The sequence below is a fragment of the Lepisosteus oculatus genome, chromosome 29 (genome assembly GCF_040954835.1).
Source record: "Lepisosteus oculatus isolate fLepOcu1 chromosome 29, fLepOcu1.hap2, whole genome shotgun sequence".
NCBI lineage: Eukaryota > Metazoa > Chordata > Actinopteri > Semionotiformes > Lepisosteidae > Lepisosteus > Lepisosteus oculatus.
Window position 1 is genome coordinate 7,576,760 of NC_090724.1, and position 18,376 is coordinate 7,595,135.

Consider the following 18,376-nt stretch of genomic DNA (forward strand, 5'->3'; position numbering starts at 1 on the left):
GACCTGCTGAGTTCCAGTGGGGCTGCCAGCTGTGAGCTTCAGGGTGATACGGAGGCTGCGTTACACATTTGGATGCAAGCTGCACAGCAGACACAGCCCCCCTGTTCCACTGCTCAGCAGGCAAAATAAGTAAAAGCCAGCAAAACGAATCACAGTCAAAACAACCCTAAGGTTTTGAATTTTTCCTGAAAAATCCAGCTTTAGGCTTAGACTTTCCCAGTGACAACAAGGGTGGGGGGTCCTGTATAATAAAATCAGAAACAGGAGAGCCCGAATAATTCCCCTTTGTGCTGCCCTGCAAGAGAAGCGACTGCATGTTTGTCATACAACAGGGAAGCCAGACCTCAGAAGGAATATTAAGAGACACTTGGAAAAATTTATTGTTGACGCAATGACATGCATTGACGCTTTTATATCTACAGTGCAATAAAAACTAACAGCCTGGGGGGCAAGAGGCAAGCGTTCTGTATTTGGGACAGCAGGAATGAACCATTAACATCAGGATAAAGACTGGCGTTGTATGCAACTCCCTACGTTTCACATTCAATGCGACTGTTTTGGCTTCTCGACAGGAAGGAATATCTGAATACTGCAAACAATTTACACACAATACAGACAAGCCAAATCCCACACTTGACAGATCAAAAGTGATTTGTTTGTTACATAACTGCCTTTTTGAGAAGCAGTCGTGCCGATGTGTGCACACACTTAACATCCAGAATGTCACAGTACAAAACACCCGAAGCAAAAGCAAAGTCTGCAGTATAAAATACATCCAGAATGTAGTAGCAGCAGCCGTCGCCAATGAACAGTTCTGGGGGAAAAAAAAACAAACAATCATCTTCTCCATACGCTCAGTAATTAAAAACCACAGCTCTTTGTAGTACCCGAAACAGCTCAACCGTTCCTGTTTCTGTGTTAGTGGCAGAGAGATCATGTCCCTTCATCACACAGGATGACCACAAATCGAGTATCTGTTTCCACAACAAAGACAGCCTGAAATATTCGGTCCCGGGACCGCATTGCACTTCCCAGGATACCAGGCTTCCAGCGATCTTGAGTGGACTGGACTTTACTGCACATGGCAAAGAATGATGGGATCAGATTTCTTTTATTCATTTAGTATTGTATTGGCTGTGCCTTCTTCAGTAGTACGGTCTCCTTGGATTGTTCTGAGAGAAAAAAAAAAGAAAACCCATTAACTTCTCTCCTTCACCCATCAAGACAATATCCAGCAGAGACCGAAGGGTAGCTTGTTTTGTCTGGAAACTAAGACTGCATTTTCCTTTTTGTAAATTCTGTCTGCCACCCCCAGCTTGTCTGTTTACCGACTCAGTATTTCACCCCTCCTGTTTCCTGCATCGCTTCTTCTCTGTTTCTGCATTTAGCGTTACTGGAGCCTGAACGCGGACAGTGGTGTCATCACTACAGTCACAATACTCTTCCACTTCTAACTCTGCCACACAGAGCCAACAGAGCCACCGTACAGACAAGGCTTCCTGCACGAACTGAAGCCCAGATGTAGCCCGACACCAGGGCTGTATACTTGTAAGGAGGCGGTGAGCTGGACAACAGCAGAGAGATCACAAGCCGGTCTCGGGCGACGCTGAGGTGGAGAGCATCTCAGCTAACAGGTGGCATGAAAAAATCAGACAGAGGCACACCACATAAAACCCAGCACTCGGGGCAGGAAAGCAGGGGTGGGTAGGAAGGGAGGAAATCGCTGAAAAAACAAAGCAGGCACAAAAAAAAGAGAGAGAGAGATCATCACTGGCGAAATAAAGTGAGAGTAAACCACAGCAGCTTAGCCAATGACAGAGCCCTGAGTGAAGGGTGAGGGAAGTATTTAAAGGAAATGGAACCAATAATGAAACAATGAATGAAATTATAAACTTATTAGACGCCCACTGTTAAAGTCTGCCCGAGCGTGTTTTAACACCCTGTCCCGCGTTTGCTTGTGAGACAGATCACCGGTGCCCGCTGAGGCAGGACAATACTGTTCTAGAACTGCAGAAAAGAAGTAAAATCACAAACAAGGTGAAACCATTTGCCTGTTTACTAAGGAGATGAGTGGCTCACTGATCAGATGATCGCCTTCGGCCTTTTCTTAAGGGGAGCAGGGTATTCAGCTTCAACAACAGACGTCGGGCTGCTCGTTACAGACCTCCACCACCCTTAGTGTAAAGAACAGCCCTGGAGCATAAAGATCTTTACCAGCGGGTTGGGTCTGAAGCGGTAGGCCAGCATCATCCTCTTCCGGAAGGCGTCGTACTCGTCGTCGTGCTTGCTCAGCTCCGCGGGCCGGTCCACGCCGAACCCCGCGCCGTCCACCGCGGTGGTGCCCCTGGCGCACAGGAGGGCGGCAGCGTCAGCCCCAGCACTTCAACCCCCTTCAGCACCCACACGTGACGGGGCTGCCAGCTCCCCCAGCACCCACACAACATCTAACCAACGTTCAGAATCGTTCCAGTTCCAATTTTGTCAAGGACATCCTGTATGAAGTCCCCCTACAGTATTATGCACTATTGCTTTAACTCCTGGTCAGACCATGTTGCACCCACCCATTGTCAGAAAGCCATGTACTCCTGGCAGGAGTCATGACCACCGGAAGCTCAGGACACACACTGACCACCAGTCAGCAAATATCTGCTTCCCAAAACCCTGATACAACTGAAACCAGAGTGCAATATGAGTCTTGACCTGTATCTACGTCCCGTCTTTCGGATGAGACGTAAAACCGAGGTCCTGACTCTCTGTGGTCATTAAAAATCCCAGGGCATTTCTCGAAAAGAGTAGGGGTGTAACCCCGGCGTCCTGGCCAAATTTCCCATTAGCCATTACCAATCATGGCCTCCTAATAATCCCCCTCTATGAATTGACTTCATCACTCTGCTCTCCTCTCCACTGAGAGCTGGTGTGTGGGGAGCGGACTGGCGCACTATGGCTGCCATCGCATCAACCAGGTGGGGCTACACACTGGTGGTGGTGGAGGGGAGTCCCCATTACCTGTAAAGTGCTTTGAGTGGAGTGTCCAGAAAAGCGCTATATAAGTGTAAGCAATTATTATTATTATTATCATCTCAGCTCTCTCCAGACCACAGGGTTCATAATTACTTAACACCTGTCATGACTAGGAATGCAAAACTCTTGCTAGTTAGGCTGACTCCTTAAACCTCTAAAAGGCTCATTTCTATTCAAGAATGTCATAGTAGGACAGAATATTTGTTCCAATTGTTTAAATGCAGCCACAGGCAGCAACAATTCTAAGATACATACTCCCAGAACATGAAGAGATTGGACAAGCAATACAGCAAATTAAGGATGAGGCACAGCAGTAAATCCCATGGGTAGCCACCAGGTGGTACTATGGACTAATGTTTATAATCTGCCATGTACTATGCATGATTTTTTTATACCAGATATAACACATAAGGACATATTTTACAACCACCAACCCAGTAACCAAGACAATTGTTTTCAATGTCACATAAAATTGTTAATGGCATGAGATGACCTCAACGATAGCTACACATCCAAGGAGCACTGCTCTGTCTGCTGTCCCATAAACAATAAGGACACTCTGCAGCGCTGTTTATAGCTACAACATCCTGAATAGTCTTTTCCCAGCAGGGGCAGCTGCCACGGGTGAGCGGGCATGCCCACCTGTTCACCGGATTCTTGATGCCCTGTCCGTCCGAGCCCAGGCCCTCTCCCTCTTTCCAGCCCATCTTCATCAGCATCTGGAATCCGATGTTCTCCACCGTCAGCTTGAACTCCTTGTACTCCGAGTAGTCCGGGTTGCGGCCTTCCTGTATCGGAGAAAATGAACAAAACCGGAATATTACCCAGACTGGAATAAAAATAAGCCAAGCAGGGGACCGCGGCTGGTCAGCGCTCGGTCAGGACCCGCGACAGTCGGCCTCCAGGCCTCCCCTGGCCTCTCACCTTCAGGGCCTTGAAGGTCTCCATGAACTTCTCCAGCTCTTCGGGCGGCAGGAAGTCCCCGATGAAGTGCTTCCCTTTGCCCATCTCGGTCAGCTGCTCTGCCCACTCTGCGGAGAGACGAGCCCAGATCAGCCACCCACACGCGGCCAAGACCGAACTCCGCTTCAACCCCCCCCCCCCGCCAGGCTGCAGTGGTGCAACGGCGTCGCCGTGTCCCAGCTGCCGTGTAATTCCTTCTCTTTCAATGAGTGTCCTGCGCATCACGGGCTGAAGGAACTCAGCCTCTTCGGTCTTGAACGGGGAAGACTACGAAGAGACCTCAATTCAAGGATCCAAGACCCTCAAAGCGGACCCTTTCGGAACCAACTGTGAAACACGAACCAAGTGGAGACTCTGCATTTAAAACCGAGAACACTATACACAGAGGGTTGCGGGAGTGTGGACCGATCTGCCCCGCCATGTCGCCGAAGCCATCCAAGAACCAGCTGGATGACAAGCCGGGATCCACGAACCACCAAAAGGGCCCTCGTGAGCTTTCTCTCGCTCCTATTCCATTTCGAAAGAAGAAACGAAACCAGCGCCCAGACACGTGCAACGTCGGTAAAACGGCCTAATTAGCTTTGACGACGGTGTTGGAAAGCAAAGGGCACCGGGAGACACAGTCTCGGCCCAGAGGACACCCGGCCCGGCTCACCGCGGGTCTTCTCCATTTCCATCTGCCGCAGCCGGTGCTCCCAGGTGCCCTGCTTGGTATCGATCTCCTCGTCGCTGTCGTACTCGTGCTGGTGCTCCTGCAGGGCCTTCTCCCACATCAGCTGCATCTCCTGCATCGCCCGCTTGTGCTTCATGATCATGTCGTACATCTCCTGCATCTGGAAGAGGCGGGAGCATGTCATCATCCCCCACCTCCCCCCACCCGCTGGGCTGCCCCGGGTTTCCCAAGGGCTCGCCGGTGGCAGGGGAGGCCTGGTGACCACCCGGAAGGCCGCGGCCTCAGGAGACCCTTGCTGGCCAGTGTCCACCCCACCCCGCCGGTGCTGTGCCAGTTGGGCACCGCTTGGGAGGGGCCCAATCACAGCCTGCCAGCGCCATCATCATCCTACCCGCAACCTTCGCTTGTCCAATTCTAGTCTCCTGTCTGTTCCAGACACTCTGCTGGTGAAGGGCTCGTCTCCTGCTGCACCCCAAAGCTCTATTTCTTCCAATTCTATTACTAAAGTTATCAGAGGGTCACCTTCCCTGAGCGCTTTCAAATCAAGCTTGATTCAACTGGTTCTGTATCTGCCCCTTTGCTTTCCTAGTGAATTCCAAACCCTTAGTGTAACTGTGTAATTCTGCTGTCTTCTCTCATCGTGTGCATTTTTTTTCTTACTGCAATGCAGTGGCTTTGAGAAGCCACTTTCAAAGGCAGCATCTAAAATAAAGCACCACTCAGGCTCAAACCAGGAACCCGTGCTCCACCATTTTCAGCCTGCAATCTCACAGTTACTGCAGCCGAGCTCTCCTGCAGCCCCCCCAAAATTCGGAATGATAACAGCAAATTCATAATGCAGTTCTCAGCATTGCAAGGAACATCACAGCTGACTCTACCCATACTCTCCATTCTCAATTCATAATACTGGGAGACGGGACCAAATTCAAAGAAAAACATTTCTAAGAAGTCCTTTGTCCCCTCTGCAATAAAACTACTCAATGAAGGTGTGTAAATGTAGTCCCCCCCCCCATCTACCTATTTATTTATCCAACTATTTATGCATTACATACTGTTCTGGTGATTCCATGTGATTTTATGCGACTCTGATGTTCTGCTTGTATGTTTTGTGCCAAAGACAAATTTCCACAGCGGTGCACAATAATCGATCTATCCTGACACTTCCGAACAAACATCCTCTCTGCCGGGCGGAGAGGGTTTCTGAGATAAGGAGTCAAAATCAGGGTTGCAGTATGTCAAGAAGCCAGCCAGGGCTCTGCAGTGCGGACGTGACCTCTCACCTCCTGCTGCTCTTTCAGCTGCCTCTTCTGGTCCTCGGACAGCTCGGTCACTCCCACCAAGCCCACGGGCTTCCCCTTCTTGTACCCCAGGCCTCTCAGCTCCTGGGCTGCAACGGCACCACACAGACAGAGCGGGGTCAGAGGCAACACTCACCCACATCTTAACGCGCCGTGCACCGCGGGAATGCTGGGGCGAGACATGGGCAAGAGCGACACGCCTGTACGAAGGTTTGCATTCCTGGCAGGAGTCATGGCCACTGGAAGCTCAGGACACACACTCACCACCAGTCAGCAAATATCTGCTTCCCAAAACCCTGATACAACTGAAACCAGAGTGCAATATGAGTCTCGACCTGTATCTACGTCCCGTCCTTCGGATGAGACGTAAAACCGAAGTCCTGACCCTCTGTGGTCATTAAAAATCCCAGGGTGTTTCTCATAAAGAGTAGGGGTGTTACCCCGGTGTCCTGGCCAAATTTCCCATTGGCCCTTACCAATCATGGCCTCCTTATAATCCCCCTCTATGAATTGGCTTCATCACTCTGCTCTCCTCCCCACTGATAGCTGATGTGTGATGAGCGTTCTGGCGCACTATGGCTGCCGTCGCATCATCCAGGTGGGGCTGCACACTGGTGGTGGTGGAGGGGATCCCCATTACCTGTAAAGCGCTTTGAGTGGAGTGTCCAGAAAAGCGCTATATAAGTGTAAGCAATTATTATGATTATTATTATCATCATCATCATCATCATCATCATCTCAGCTCTCTCCAGACCACAGGGTTAATAATTACTTAACATCTGTCATGACTAGGGATGCAAAACTCTTGCTAGTTAGGCTGACTCCTTAAACCTCTAAAAAGCTCGCTTCTATTCAGGAATGTCACAGTAGGACAGAATATCTGTTCTAATTTAAAAGGTCTACCCTGAACATTCTGCAGCTTTCGGAAATCACTGGTCTTAACATGCTGTTTCGAACTACTGCACGGCATTTCGCAATACGCTGCACTGCCTCTTCTACAACACAATGGCAGGAAGGAAAACGCTGTGAGCAACGAGTAAAGGTTTCTCGGAAATGTAGCGCACAAGCGATAACAGTTCCACCTCTCTCAGTGGAAAAGGCGAGGGAAGAAATATCCGTTAGATTTCCTAACTTTCTGGCTGCAGTTAAAATTTCCGCGCGTTTCTGGGGTCTTGATGGAAAGGTTTGCTGCTGGAAGAGATTTTAGTGGGATGCTGGTCCTAATTCCAGTACAGCTGTTTGGCCCCTATATTGTAAAAAAGCCATCGTCCTTCAGATGAAACATACAACTGAGGTCCTGACTCCCTGTGGCTTCATCACTCTGCTCTCCTCCCAGCTGAGAGCTGGTGTGTAGGGAGCGGACTGGCACACTGGGGGTGGAGGGGATCCCCATTACCTGTCCAGCACCCTGAGTGGAGTGTCCAGAAAGGCGCTATATACTGTAAACGTAAGAGAGTATTATTCTAAATAAAATCAAGCCTTTCCTGTCCGCCTGCAAGTGGTCCTGTTGCTGTACTGGTCATCTAGTGTTGTTCAGCCACTGGAGGGAACTGGGAGACAGGAAGGAGGCGACAGCAGGTACCGGAGAGTGTGGGGGTCTGCGGCTCGGGCTCCGCCTCCGCGGGGATGATGATGGGGGGCAGCGGCACGTCGACCCGGTCTTCCTCCGACCCCCAGCGGCTCTTCCTTTTCTTTTTGCTGGCGGTATGCGCCGGCGCGGTCGTCGGGGAGACGGCCCGGGGGGGCGGGGCGTCGGGGGGCGGGGCCGGGCGTTTCAGCCTCGCCTGCGTCTCCGGTGGGCTGGGGGCGGGGCTCTGCTGCTTCCCCGCTCGCCTAAACTCCTCCACCCGCTCCCTGTAGAAGCGGTGAGCTGCGCTGTCAGGCTCGAACAAGAACCTGCGGGGAGAGGACAACACCGCCATCGCACCCTCAAGAGCTTTCGCACCGGGGCTGCGGGCCAATCTGATCCTGGGCAGTGGTTATGGGATCAGTTAAAGGAAGAAATGGGCTTTGATTCAAACAACATATTAATAAACACGCAGTGAAGTTATTTTCTGAGAAATGTGGTTGGCGCATCTCTCATGTTACCCTAAAAAGAAAGAAGAAACCATAAAGCCCTCAGCGGTGCTAATTTCACAATCTCATCTGGACACCATCTGAAGAGAAGCGGCAAACAGCTCTTCTGTTGCAGAGACCAGCACTGAGAAGCATTTCCACTGACACACATGTTCACGTAAGAAGAACATAATGGGTGTTACAGACAACAGGAGGCCATTCAGCACAATTTAGCCTGTTTGATACTGGGTAATCAATCCAAGGATCCTATTCAGCCGTTTCTTGAAAGAAGCCAGTGTATCGGCTTCGACAGTGCGGCCGGAGGGATTGCTCCACGCTCCCACCCCCCTTCGCGTAAGGGTCCCGCACACCCCCACATCACCAGATCCCTGGTCAAAGCCGCGCTGCTCACCTGAAGGCTGGGTTCCCGCGGTTGTGCCGAGCGGCGATTGTTTCCACCTCCGGCCCGCCATCCGCGACGAAGCGTGCCAGCTTCTCCGCCACCCTGTGCACCTCCTCGTCCACTGGGGGGGAAACTTTAAGCAGGCTATGAGTACTGGGGTTCAACTCACACAACAACTCAACAGCCACTTAGATTCTATAGCGACCAGGGGATAAGAAGGGGGGAGAGGAGGGGTGGAAAGAGGAAGCGTTTTAAAAAAAAAAACTCCCGTGGAGTTGCAGCCCCTCATGATGATGGATGGGGGCAGCGATATGACCGCAGGTTTAAAAACTGCGCAGTCAGGCTCTTGCCTCTGGCCTTCGGGGACTCCAACAATATTCTGGGTTTCACCAGATACGCGGTTTAGATACTCAAGATGCCAATTAGAAGGGGGGCCGTCTGTTTCTTGATGCCCAGAGCTTGGGTCTCACCCAAAGAAGGCTCCACGGCTGAAACGTTGTGTTTCTTTTCTTCTCTTTTCAGCAGGAAAAAACCTTTACTTGTTCCTTTGTAGCCTGCGCATGCTGACGCAGCTCCCTAATGGAACTTTTAACACTATACAACATGTCGCCACTGACATCAAATTCCTCCCAGTGCTGCTCATCAGCCTGTTGCTGTCAGGACCATAAGAGGAAGGACACAGGAAGTTTCAGAAGGGGGTGTTTCCCCAACAAAAAACATAACCACGCTCTTACCATCTGAGCTGGGGGAGATCTCTTCTTTGGTTTTATCCTTTCTGAGCTCTGCCACTTTCCGTCTGTAGTACAGATAGTCCCGACTGTTCTTGTCATACAAGAACCTGCAGACAAACAGACGGTAAATATGACCACCTGCTCCACCGCTCATCGTATGAAAACCAAAGAATTGCTGGATGCACATTGGTCAGGTGGGATGCTCTCGATGTTTTTTCCTATAAATAAAGCGCTTTGGAATCTTTCTGATTGAAAAGCACTAGACATAGGCTAAGAGTTATCCTTTTTTAGACGAAGTAACTTCTTTAAAGCTGCAGAACCTCCCTGCTGGGCGAAGCTGCTCCTAGTCAGTAACTAGGATGAGAGACCTCTAAGGACAAGCAGGTGTAAGTTGTTGTTGCCACACCAGCAAGTGGTGCTCTTTCCCTCTTGGCCAGTATTCCAAATCAATGTCCCAGTGTGGAGTCTCAGTCTGTCCTGTCCTGTAGGTGGTGCCATCCTTCTGCAGAGGCTTTAAACCAAGATCCCGACTACTTAGATATTCAGGATTTTAAGGCCTTGATCAGGACTATAACCCCAGTGCCTTGCCTGAATTCCAAACTGGGCTCCCTAAGGGTCGCCAAAGCAAAAGAACCTCCGGACCTCAATCTAAAGTCTATTGTTTTACTGTGAGAAGTACCTAGTACCTAGTCTTCAGTACCAAGAAGTACTGATTGTATTGTATTATTATTATTGTATCATTCGTTACACTGTGGCTGTGTTGTCTGTGTTAAGCTGCTGTTGCACTGCAATTTCCCTCACGGGATCAATAAAGTATCTATCTATCTCTATCTACCTACCCAGGCAACCTGCCTCTGAAACAGGGTGTACCATTACAGCATCTTATGGAGTATTACAATTCTTTTAATCCCAGATCTCCCAACTACTGAAGTAAAAACGGAAACCCAGAGACTTATCTGAACAGCAGTTTCTCAAGTCGGGGATGTTGCAAAAGGAGCAAAAAATTTGCTTGACAGCCGGCATAAGAAACACTTGCAACCTCACCAGTTTGGTTGGGGGCTTCTATCTTGCGACACCTCGAACTCAGCAGTTTTACAGAGAGCGAGGACTGGGTTAAGATCTGCCTCCTTTCTATGCTGATGTGCACATCAGAAAGACATCTCTCGCTCTCAAACTTAAACAAAGAAACCTTTCGTGGGGACAATTTGGGACGTTATAAACAGTTTATATGCTTTATGATATTCTTCAGTCGTCCCCACTGCACAGATAGAGAGGAGTGGACAAAAAGAAGTGAACTGAAAAAGCTTCATTTCCGTCACTGCTGGTCTCTACAATAAAAGCACGCCCGAGGCGATAACTGAGCTGCGAAGCCGCTGGGAGAAGGGCAGAGGGACTCACAAGAAAAGGGGGTTGTCCCTGTAGTCCTCCTTGGCCTTCCTCTCCAGCTCCGGCCCCCCTTCCGCCACGAAGACCGCCATCTTCTCCAGGATAGTGCGGGTCTCGGGGTCCTCTGGAGGGGAAACTTTAAGCAGGCTATCAGTACTGAGGCTCAACTCATACACACAACTGCACCACCAGCCAGCCGGGAGGTGGTGGGGGAGTCTGGGGTTCACAGAGAGGATGGGCGAGGAGGAGGAGGAGGAGGAGGAGGAGGAGGAAGGAGGGGGGGGGAGGAAAGAGAGTCAACAGCCATCTTCAACGCTTTTTCAACCCACCAGAGAAAGCCTGGCTCGCCCGAAGACTGACCCTACTCTGAACCTCCACCCACTTTTCTGCCTCGTATCTCCTTCTCGGGCGAGAAAGTTTAGTGTCAGATCTTCTAGCAAGATAAACTGCAAAAATAACTTGAACTGTTACGGCCTGTTATTTGAGGCTAGAAACGGACAGCGTGAAAATTAAAAAAAACTGCGGGCCTGCCACGTTTAAAATGGCAGTCCCAAACGGTTTTGTCCAGGGCTTTGTCATTGTACAGCGTGAATTCCACGTGGGTACAGACTCAGTTTTTAAAAGGTTTCTACGGCTAAGTTTTAAAGTAACTAGATCTCCAGGGGTGTTGGAACAGACAGCAAATGCAATCTAACTTTTTTCCTAGAATCGTGCATGTGGCAAAGAGCTTCAGCACCTTTTTTAAACGTGTAACATCCCTTTCAGCAACCAGCCTGGCACAGTTGTGTCTCACAGCGGTGCTTATTTTTGTGCGGAACAATCACAGCCCTGCGCAATGTGGTTTCTGTTAGCTGCCTCATGCGTAGTGGTGCTGCACAGAGGCAGAGTGCCAGGACTTTTAGAGAAGCTGAGCTCCGTGCAGAGAGCTGCAATGATGAAACAAGAGCGAGACATGGGTGGCTGAACCTCCCCGGCTTTTGTTCTGTAAAAACCCCTGTGTTCGTTCAAGTCAGCCATGTATTAACACGCACTGATAGATTATAAAGGGCTTAGCATTTCTGGTTCGCAGCAATGGGGCTGTGGTTTCAGCCCCGGAGCTGGGATGCTATCTGCGTGGAGTCTGCATGTTCTCCCCATGTTCACACGGGTTTCCTCCCACAGCACAAAGACACGCTGGCAGGTTAACTGGGTCTGGTGCGAGTGCATGCAGGTTTGTGTCAAGTGTCTCTACTGTAAGCGATACTGAGGTAAGGACTATGTAAGACCACGGTCATGGTGATTACCTTTGACCTCTAGGTAGTGCAGATCGTCAGTCTCATCCTCTTCCTCCTCCTCTTCCGGCGAGACGAAGACGCTGGGGCGGGGGACCCGGGGGGCCTGCTTGGCCTGGGAGTAGTTCTTGTACTGGTTGAGCATGCTGCTGAAGCCGAGGCCGGGCCGCTTGCCTATCAGGATACTCTTCTTCGGGGCCGGCGCCCCGCCCGCAGAGCCTCCCGGAGCGGGGGCCAGCCTGCTGTTCGAGGGGTCACTGCCGGCTCCTGCGTGGGGACCCACAGCCGATCCTAGAAAACACAAAAGGGGAGCTCAGCACACGGACTCGGCTGTTCTCCTTATACGGGTGTTTGAAAACCACGCAGAGCTTCAGCAAGACCTCTGGTAGAGCACCGCGCTTCTGTTTTTTTTCTCTGCATGCTGCAGAAAGGACTCTTGCTCTGGCTTGAGTTCAAGGGAGAGCACGTTCAAAGGTTAATTCTCGGTCTGAAGAGGAGCAGCCCATGCAGTCTGGTTACAGGAACTGAACCTCTTCAGTCCTCAGGAGGGGACAGGGAGAGAAGAGACGATACAAGCATTTAAAGGGCAACCGCAGAACTGTTTTTACATCGCAGGGTTAGAAAGAATCAGCCTTTTGATGAGTGCATTTCCAACCACAATGAAACTAAAAAATACACGGTAACTTGCTCAACCTGTGTTGCGCAGCACCACGTCCTGCGATTCAGAATGAGGCAAGAAATCTTCAGGTGATGTGAAGCTGTCCTATGACACTGTAAACCAGCCGGCCTGTGAATCCATCTCTTTTCATCCAATAGAAATATTGCTCTCGATGGTTTTGCTTGACAAAGACTACGTGCTTGTTAACTCTGCATGCAGATCACATTGGAATATTTCTGCGGTGAAATGTCTGCTGCACAACCTGTACTTATTCACTCCTACATCGCAGTACATCAGTCATTACAGGGACTAGTGAGCAGGAAGGGCCACATTGCCTCGCACTTTGTGGGAACTCTCGATCTCACCCGCGCCCGTGGGGAGACCAGGGGTTTGCAACAAGATGGCGACTCACAGTACTTTCATAAAATTAATGATTTTGTGCTTAATCTGATATGAATTTGACATGAATAAATGAATTTATTTTGTAACAGAGATTTTATAATAGGTCTGAAAAATAAGGACAGCAGTTCCCCTTTAAAAGCCATAGAGTAAAAGAATAAAAAACAGGAACCAAGTTGAAACATATTGACGTGGAAAAACACAATAGTCCTGCAGTGCAGGCTGCATCAAAGCTGTAAATGTCTTTACACAAAGGGTTGCGGGGGTCTGGAACACCTTGCCCAGCCATGCTCAAGTGGTTGAACAATATCCTCCGATCAATATGTTAAGAGGAACCATAAGTTGCTGACTGACCGAGAGAGAGCGAGACCTTCTGCATCTAAGTTTACCAGTTTTCAATTAAAAAACGAACTGCACCGTTATTGTAAATCTAGTCTTTGATGATCGCGTGTACCCAACAGGGCGTTTGCAGGCAGGTGAATCTTGGGAGTGGACCTAACCTCAAGGCGGTCACGTACCTGAGTTTGAGGCCGACTTCTCCTTCTGCATCTTCAGAAACTGCTGGAGGAAGCTGCCGTCGTTGGCAAACTTGTTAGAAGTAGGCCTCTGCTCATCTGGCGAGCTGTGGGAAAAAAATAGCATCAAAACATTGCATTGGAACACAGCATCAACTTACTGTGCATACTCTCACGTTCTGCAGAACTGGAAGCTTGCATGCATAATATCCTAAGGAGTTAACTTCACATGTACACACATTTGATACATCACATTTGATACCAAAAACACAACTAGTGAGAACCCATGTCTAAGAAAATACTTGTGCAATTCAAAGTTTTATTTCGTGATTGTCTGTCGCTCAGACGTTGATTTGTGCGAACTCACAGTTCCATTTGTCCTTCAACCTTTCTTAATCCTAGAACAAAGCAGGAGGACATAAACCAGCCTGATGTCCTTTTAGACCCCCTCTCCCGAGACAGAGGGGACAGAGTGCGACAGCCTGCAGGTTAAGTCAAAGCTTTAACCCATCAGCTGGAGACAAATGACAAAGCCAGGACTTCGCCGCGGGTCTCTAGAAGCAACGAGCCACTGGCAAAGGGAAACACACCCATCAAGCACCATCTCGATTTCGTTTTGTTTAAGTCGGGGCTGAAGTTTGTAGAAGGCGAGTGAAGCCGGTAGCGGACAGCGGACAGCGGAGCAGACCTGGGGGCGGCAGGCTGGCTGGGGGCCGGCGCTCTGCTCTTGGTCTGATTGGCCATCTTGGCCTCGATTTCCCGTTTCTTCTGCGCGATCAGCTCTTCCTGCCGCAGGATGTTCATGGTGGCCTTGTTCTTCGCCACTGGCTTGACCTTCCAGCCCGATCGCCCTGTTGGGTGGGCAGCACACATACACATAAAACACACAGGGCCGTCCGACTTCATGCCTTTTAAAACACTTTCACAATGCCCGCTCACTGGCCGAAATATCAGAAACGACCAGTGGGCAACAATGGGTAGCTGGTTTTGAGGACACCCATCAGACACACTCCCATCCCCAGATCTCAGTCCTGTTAAAAACTGAGAGATCTGCAGTTAAGGGCAGCACTGCATTTGTTATAACTACTTATAAAACCTCAACTAAAGGTGATTCAGGAACAAAAATATGGATAGGGATTGGGCTGCAAATATCTCACATGTTCTTGTGGAATATGTATCCGAGTCTTAATTGAGCTGCTCTTGCTACCTGCAAAGGCCCGACACATTGTGCAAGAGTGGGGGTTCCAGGAATTTTGCCACCAGGTGAATGTACACAGAATGCACACATGAGCTTTGCAATCTGGTTCTGGTTCATTAGCTGTGCTCCATTAATAACATAAGAACGCAGAGAGGAAGACAAGTGGGAACTAGGAGGGGGGCGCTTTGGAACTGATAACAGCAGGCACTTATTTACACAGAGAGTGGTGGGGGTCGGGTGCAGGCTTCTTTCGCGAAACATCTGAATGATATCTTCTATTCACTTAGCTTCAAGCACAAGATCCTCCAGCCAGGACATCGAGGTCTAACAAACCGACCCGTGAGGCTCTTTTTTTCCTTAGTAACTGCGTCCCTTAGGCTAAGGATCATTTCTCAGAAGGCCTGAAAGTTTGTTCAGCCTCACCCCGTCGTCACGATCAGATGTATTAGGAAGATATCAGAATAACCGAGGCTTAGTGTGGCAGGTGTAGGCGACCGCAACAGAAGATAAGAAAGAAGCTGAAGCCAGCAGAAAAAGAAAACAGGAAGAACAGCAAGCCGAAATTATGACAGAAACGCGGCACAAACAACTAAAATAAAATAAAAAATTGTTGACTCCGCTTAGCTACTTATGTAAGCAAAAGCGTCCGTCAGTAATGATGACTCCGGGGTTCCTCGGCGCCGGGTGGGCGTGTAGCGTCGCCTGAACGCTTTGATTCGTGAATTTCTGAATTCCTCCGTTTTTGCATAGAATAAACACAAAATAATTATCTTAATTACAGCCACGAACTCACAGGAGATTCGTGCATCAGGCGATTATCTGAGGATTATCTGATCGCTTTCAATACCACGTTTTACGTTAATGTCCCGTCCATCTTACTCTGGTTAAAGGTGACTATTGAGGCCCGAGGCCCGCTCAAACTCCTGGCAAATCCGAAAAAAGACTCGCTATTTTTCGCATGTCGGCTCAACGTGAAGACCGTTAAATCCTGCATGGCGTTTCTTTGGGGAAACAAGCGTTACAAAAATAAATACATAAAAATTCTTTTCTTTACCTGTCTCGCCACTCTCCATAGTTAGCAGTTATCGTGAGAACACAATCTTTTTTTTTCCCCGTCCGGGAACTCCTACGTCATATCCGGGAATCCACTGACCCTCTAGAAAACTCGATTTCCCAGTACACCTTGCCTCCAGGACGGATTGCGATTCACAAGAATTTGTAGTTTTTAATGACGAGGTTTAAATATACGTTGTTGGAATTAGAAAAAAAAATCATGTACAATGTTAATAACCTTTTCTGTTGTAATTAACAAAGGTAATATATATATATTCAACGTAAAATGATCATAACAATTATGACTAGTTAATTGTGTTTATTCGTTGTATCTAACATCAAATGTTTATTTCTTTGTCTTTTTGGGGGGGTTGGGAGCAACCTTTAGTAGTTTTTGAGAACCTGCTATCCCAGCGCCTTAAATGGCTTGAAAAGGTTTACTAAAACAATTTCCTGTGCAGAACAAGAGCGTACCAGGTGACGTCCCCAATGATCATGTAGATCAACCGCTTGCAAAACCCGAAACAGCAGGTTTCGATCACGTCTCTGCCAGACCCGTCGCGCGAGATAACCTCACTCAGATTGCTACATAAATTAGTTTTTTTTCCCCCTTAATGGTAGAACATGATGAAATAAAATAATAAGATACAAAAAGCCCAGGAACTGTGCCGAAAGGAGCTGTTTGACTCCAAAGGCTCCCGACTTTGAAAAGGCAGTACTTCCTTGATACAAAATAGAGCGGGCAGTAGATTTGTAATTTAATATAATGACAATAACTCTTATTTTATGTTGCACCTTTAAAGGTGTATTCTCAAAGGATTTTACAGCAAGAAAAAACACAATTATAGAAGACAGCAGAATTACACAATTACAGTGAGGGTCTGGATTGCAGTAGGAATGTGAAGGGACAGACACAGAACCAAATAAATAAAACATTCTAAAGAAGAAGGATTTGAGTCTTGATTTGAAAGTGCTAAGGAAAGGTGACTCTCTGACACCCTTAGGGAGAGAATTCCAGAGCTTTAATGGTAACACAATAACATTTATGTTAGCTTATAAAGTGCAATATTGCATCATTCAGTATTCAGTATTTTTCAAAGTTCAATAAACAGCTTTGAGGATTATCTTGTCTTCGATCTTGTCTTCGATCTTGTATCAGATCTGCAAATCTGTGTGTAAAACATGTTCTCCTGCCTCTGTGCATGTCATGTTTCCAGACTTTTTAACACGTACTGTATATACAGACACTCATGTATCATTGAATAATGACGTAGAGTTCAACACCATGACACAGACACTCATACAGTGTAGAATAGAGTGGGACACTATTTAAAACTGAAGGTTCAGTTATTGTGATCCTCTGAGTCACCATATTATCCAAACATACATCAGACATTTTCTAGAAGAGTGTGCATCTTTTATTAAGAGAAACACGGGAGAAACACACTGATACCTGACAGTAGGGATATTAACAGTGTTGCAATAGGAAGTACTCTAATTTTAAACAGACACATATGCAGTTAGTGCCTCTTCCTCTTCCACCCCTCACCACTCTCACCCAGCTATAAAGCTCTCAGCTTCAGTTCCACAGAAAGGGACAGAGAGAAAGATAGAAGGACAGACAACATTCGTCTACTGAACACAGCTCTGCTGGGAGTGACTATCCTGTCATTTTTTTGAGTGATTACTTTGATGCATTTCTCTTGCCTGAGCTAAATAGCAGCAATTTCAAATGAAAAAAGGCAGCACACACATTTACAGGTGGTGACATTGCTGCCTCGCAGTGCTGGGGCTGTGGGTTAAGTTCTGAATCTGGGGTTCTGTCTGTGTGGAGTTTGCATGTTCTCAGGTTTTTTTTGTCCAGTTGCTCCAGTTTTCTCCCACTCTCCAAAGACACGCTGGTGGGTTAATGGCCTCCTAAAAAAAATGGTTCCGGGTGTGACTGTGTGTCTGTGTCTGCGTGTGTTGTACCCTGCCTTGCGCCTTGCTTGCCGGGACAGGCTCTGTGGTTAAAATATATCATTAGCAATTAAGAGAGAAAAAAACTTGTTTAACTTCCTTTTGCGTGAAGCATAATTTGGTCCCATTTTGTCACTGTCTGTCTTCACTTGATGTTAACCATCGGGAATCAAGAATGAAAAGGTCAGGAAAACAGGTTGGGACAACACCACTCATAAATATATACCACTCAAGAAACTAACTTAGGCAGCACTGTTAGAATTTGAGACAAACCCATTTCCATCCGGTGCTGAATTAGTCATATCGCCGATTTATTATCTGAGTGTTTCCGGCCGCACTGCTGTGTATTAATGATGTTATTTCTTCAGCGGATTCCCTGCAGATCATCAGAGGAAACGACGCAGCTCCTCACTCCAGGCCCTATGGCCTCCATACAGAAGAATGGGCAGCACTACTGCGGGGGATTCCTGGTTGCTAAGCAATGGGTGATGTCGGCCGTGCACTGCTTCACCGAGCAGTAAGTGCAGGGGGAGCTCGCTCACGGAAACAGCCATGTGCTCCCAGCACCCAAGGCAGCCAGCCTGCAAGGAAAAACTCAAAGCAGCATAAAGAGTGCCTGGAAACAGAACCAAGCAGACGACAGCAGTGTCTAGGCAGGGCCTTTCACCAGTGTATATACTGTATAGGAACAAGTAACAGGTTTATTCCATGCTGAAAAAAAAGAAGAAAGAAAACACAACGTTTCGGCCGTGGAGCCTTCTTCAGTATGAAGAAGCACTGGAATCAGTAACAG

General features: G+C 48.3%; 1 protein-coding gene across 2 annotated transcripts; it reads right to left on the reverse strand.

The window, feature by feature from the left end:
• Positions 1–351: 351 nt before the first annotated feature.
• On the reverse strand, positions 352–15,733 carry sugp1 (SURP and G patch domain containing 1). Of its 2 annotated transcripts, XM_069185899.1 has the most exons (14): positions 15,626–15,733; positions 14,062–14,224; positions 13,377–13,480; positions 11,814–12,092; positions 10,543–10,666; positions 9,148–9,251; positions 8,423–8,546; positions 7,538–7,851; positions 5,938–6,044; positions 4,640–4,817; positions 3,946–4,052; positions 3,664–3,809; positions 2,215–2,344; positions 352–1,172 (listed from the first exon to the last, which is right to left on the reverse strand). In XM_069185899.1, exons 1-14 carry the CDS (start codon positions 15,642–15,644, stop codon positions 1,146–1,148), a joined length of 1,926 nt encoding a protein of 641 aa, XP_069042000.1. In that variant the 5' UTR covers positions 15,645–15,733; the 3' UTR covers positions 352–1,145. The 2 variants fall into 2 exon arrangements, with proteins under 2 accessions (XP_069042000.1, XP_069041999.1); XM_069185898.1 differs by lacking the exon at positions 15,626–15,733 and having other exon boundaries at positions 14,062–15,573.
• Between the last annotated feature and the right edge of the window lie 2,643 nt (positions 15,734–18,376).

Excerpts from the sequence above, each read along its gene's own strand:
- sugp1 (XM_069185898.1), bottom strand. The coding sequence starts at position 14,279 with ATGAAGTCGGACGGCCCTGTGTGTTTTATGTGTATGTGTGCTGCCCAC. Across the intron at positions 8,547-9,147 it reads GATCTCCCCCAGCTCAGATG|TTTCCCCCCCAGTGGACGAG; the intron begins GTAAGAGCGTGG and ends GCCTGCTTAAAG. Across the intron at positions 6,045-7,537 it reads GCAGACCCCCACACTCTCCG|CCCAGGAGCTGAGAGGCCTG; the intron begins GTACCTGCTGTC and ends GTGCCGTTGCAG.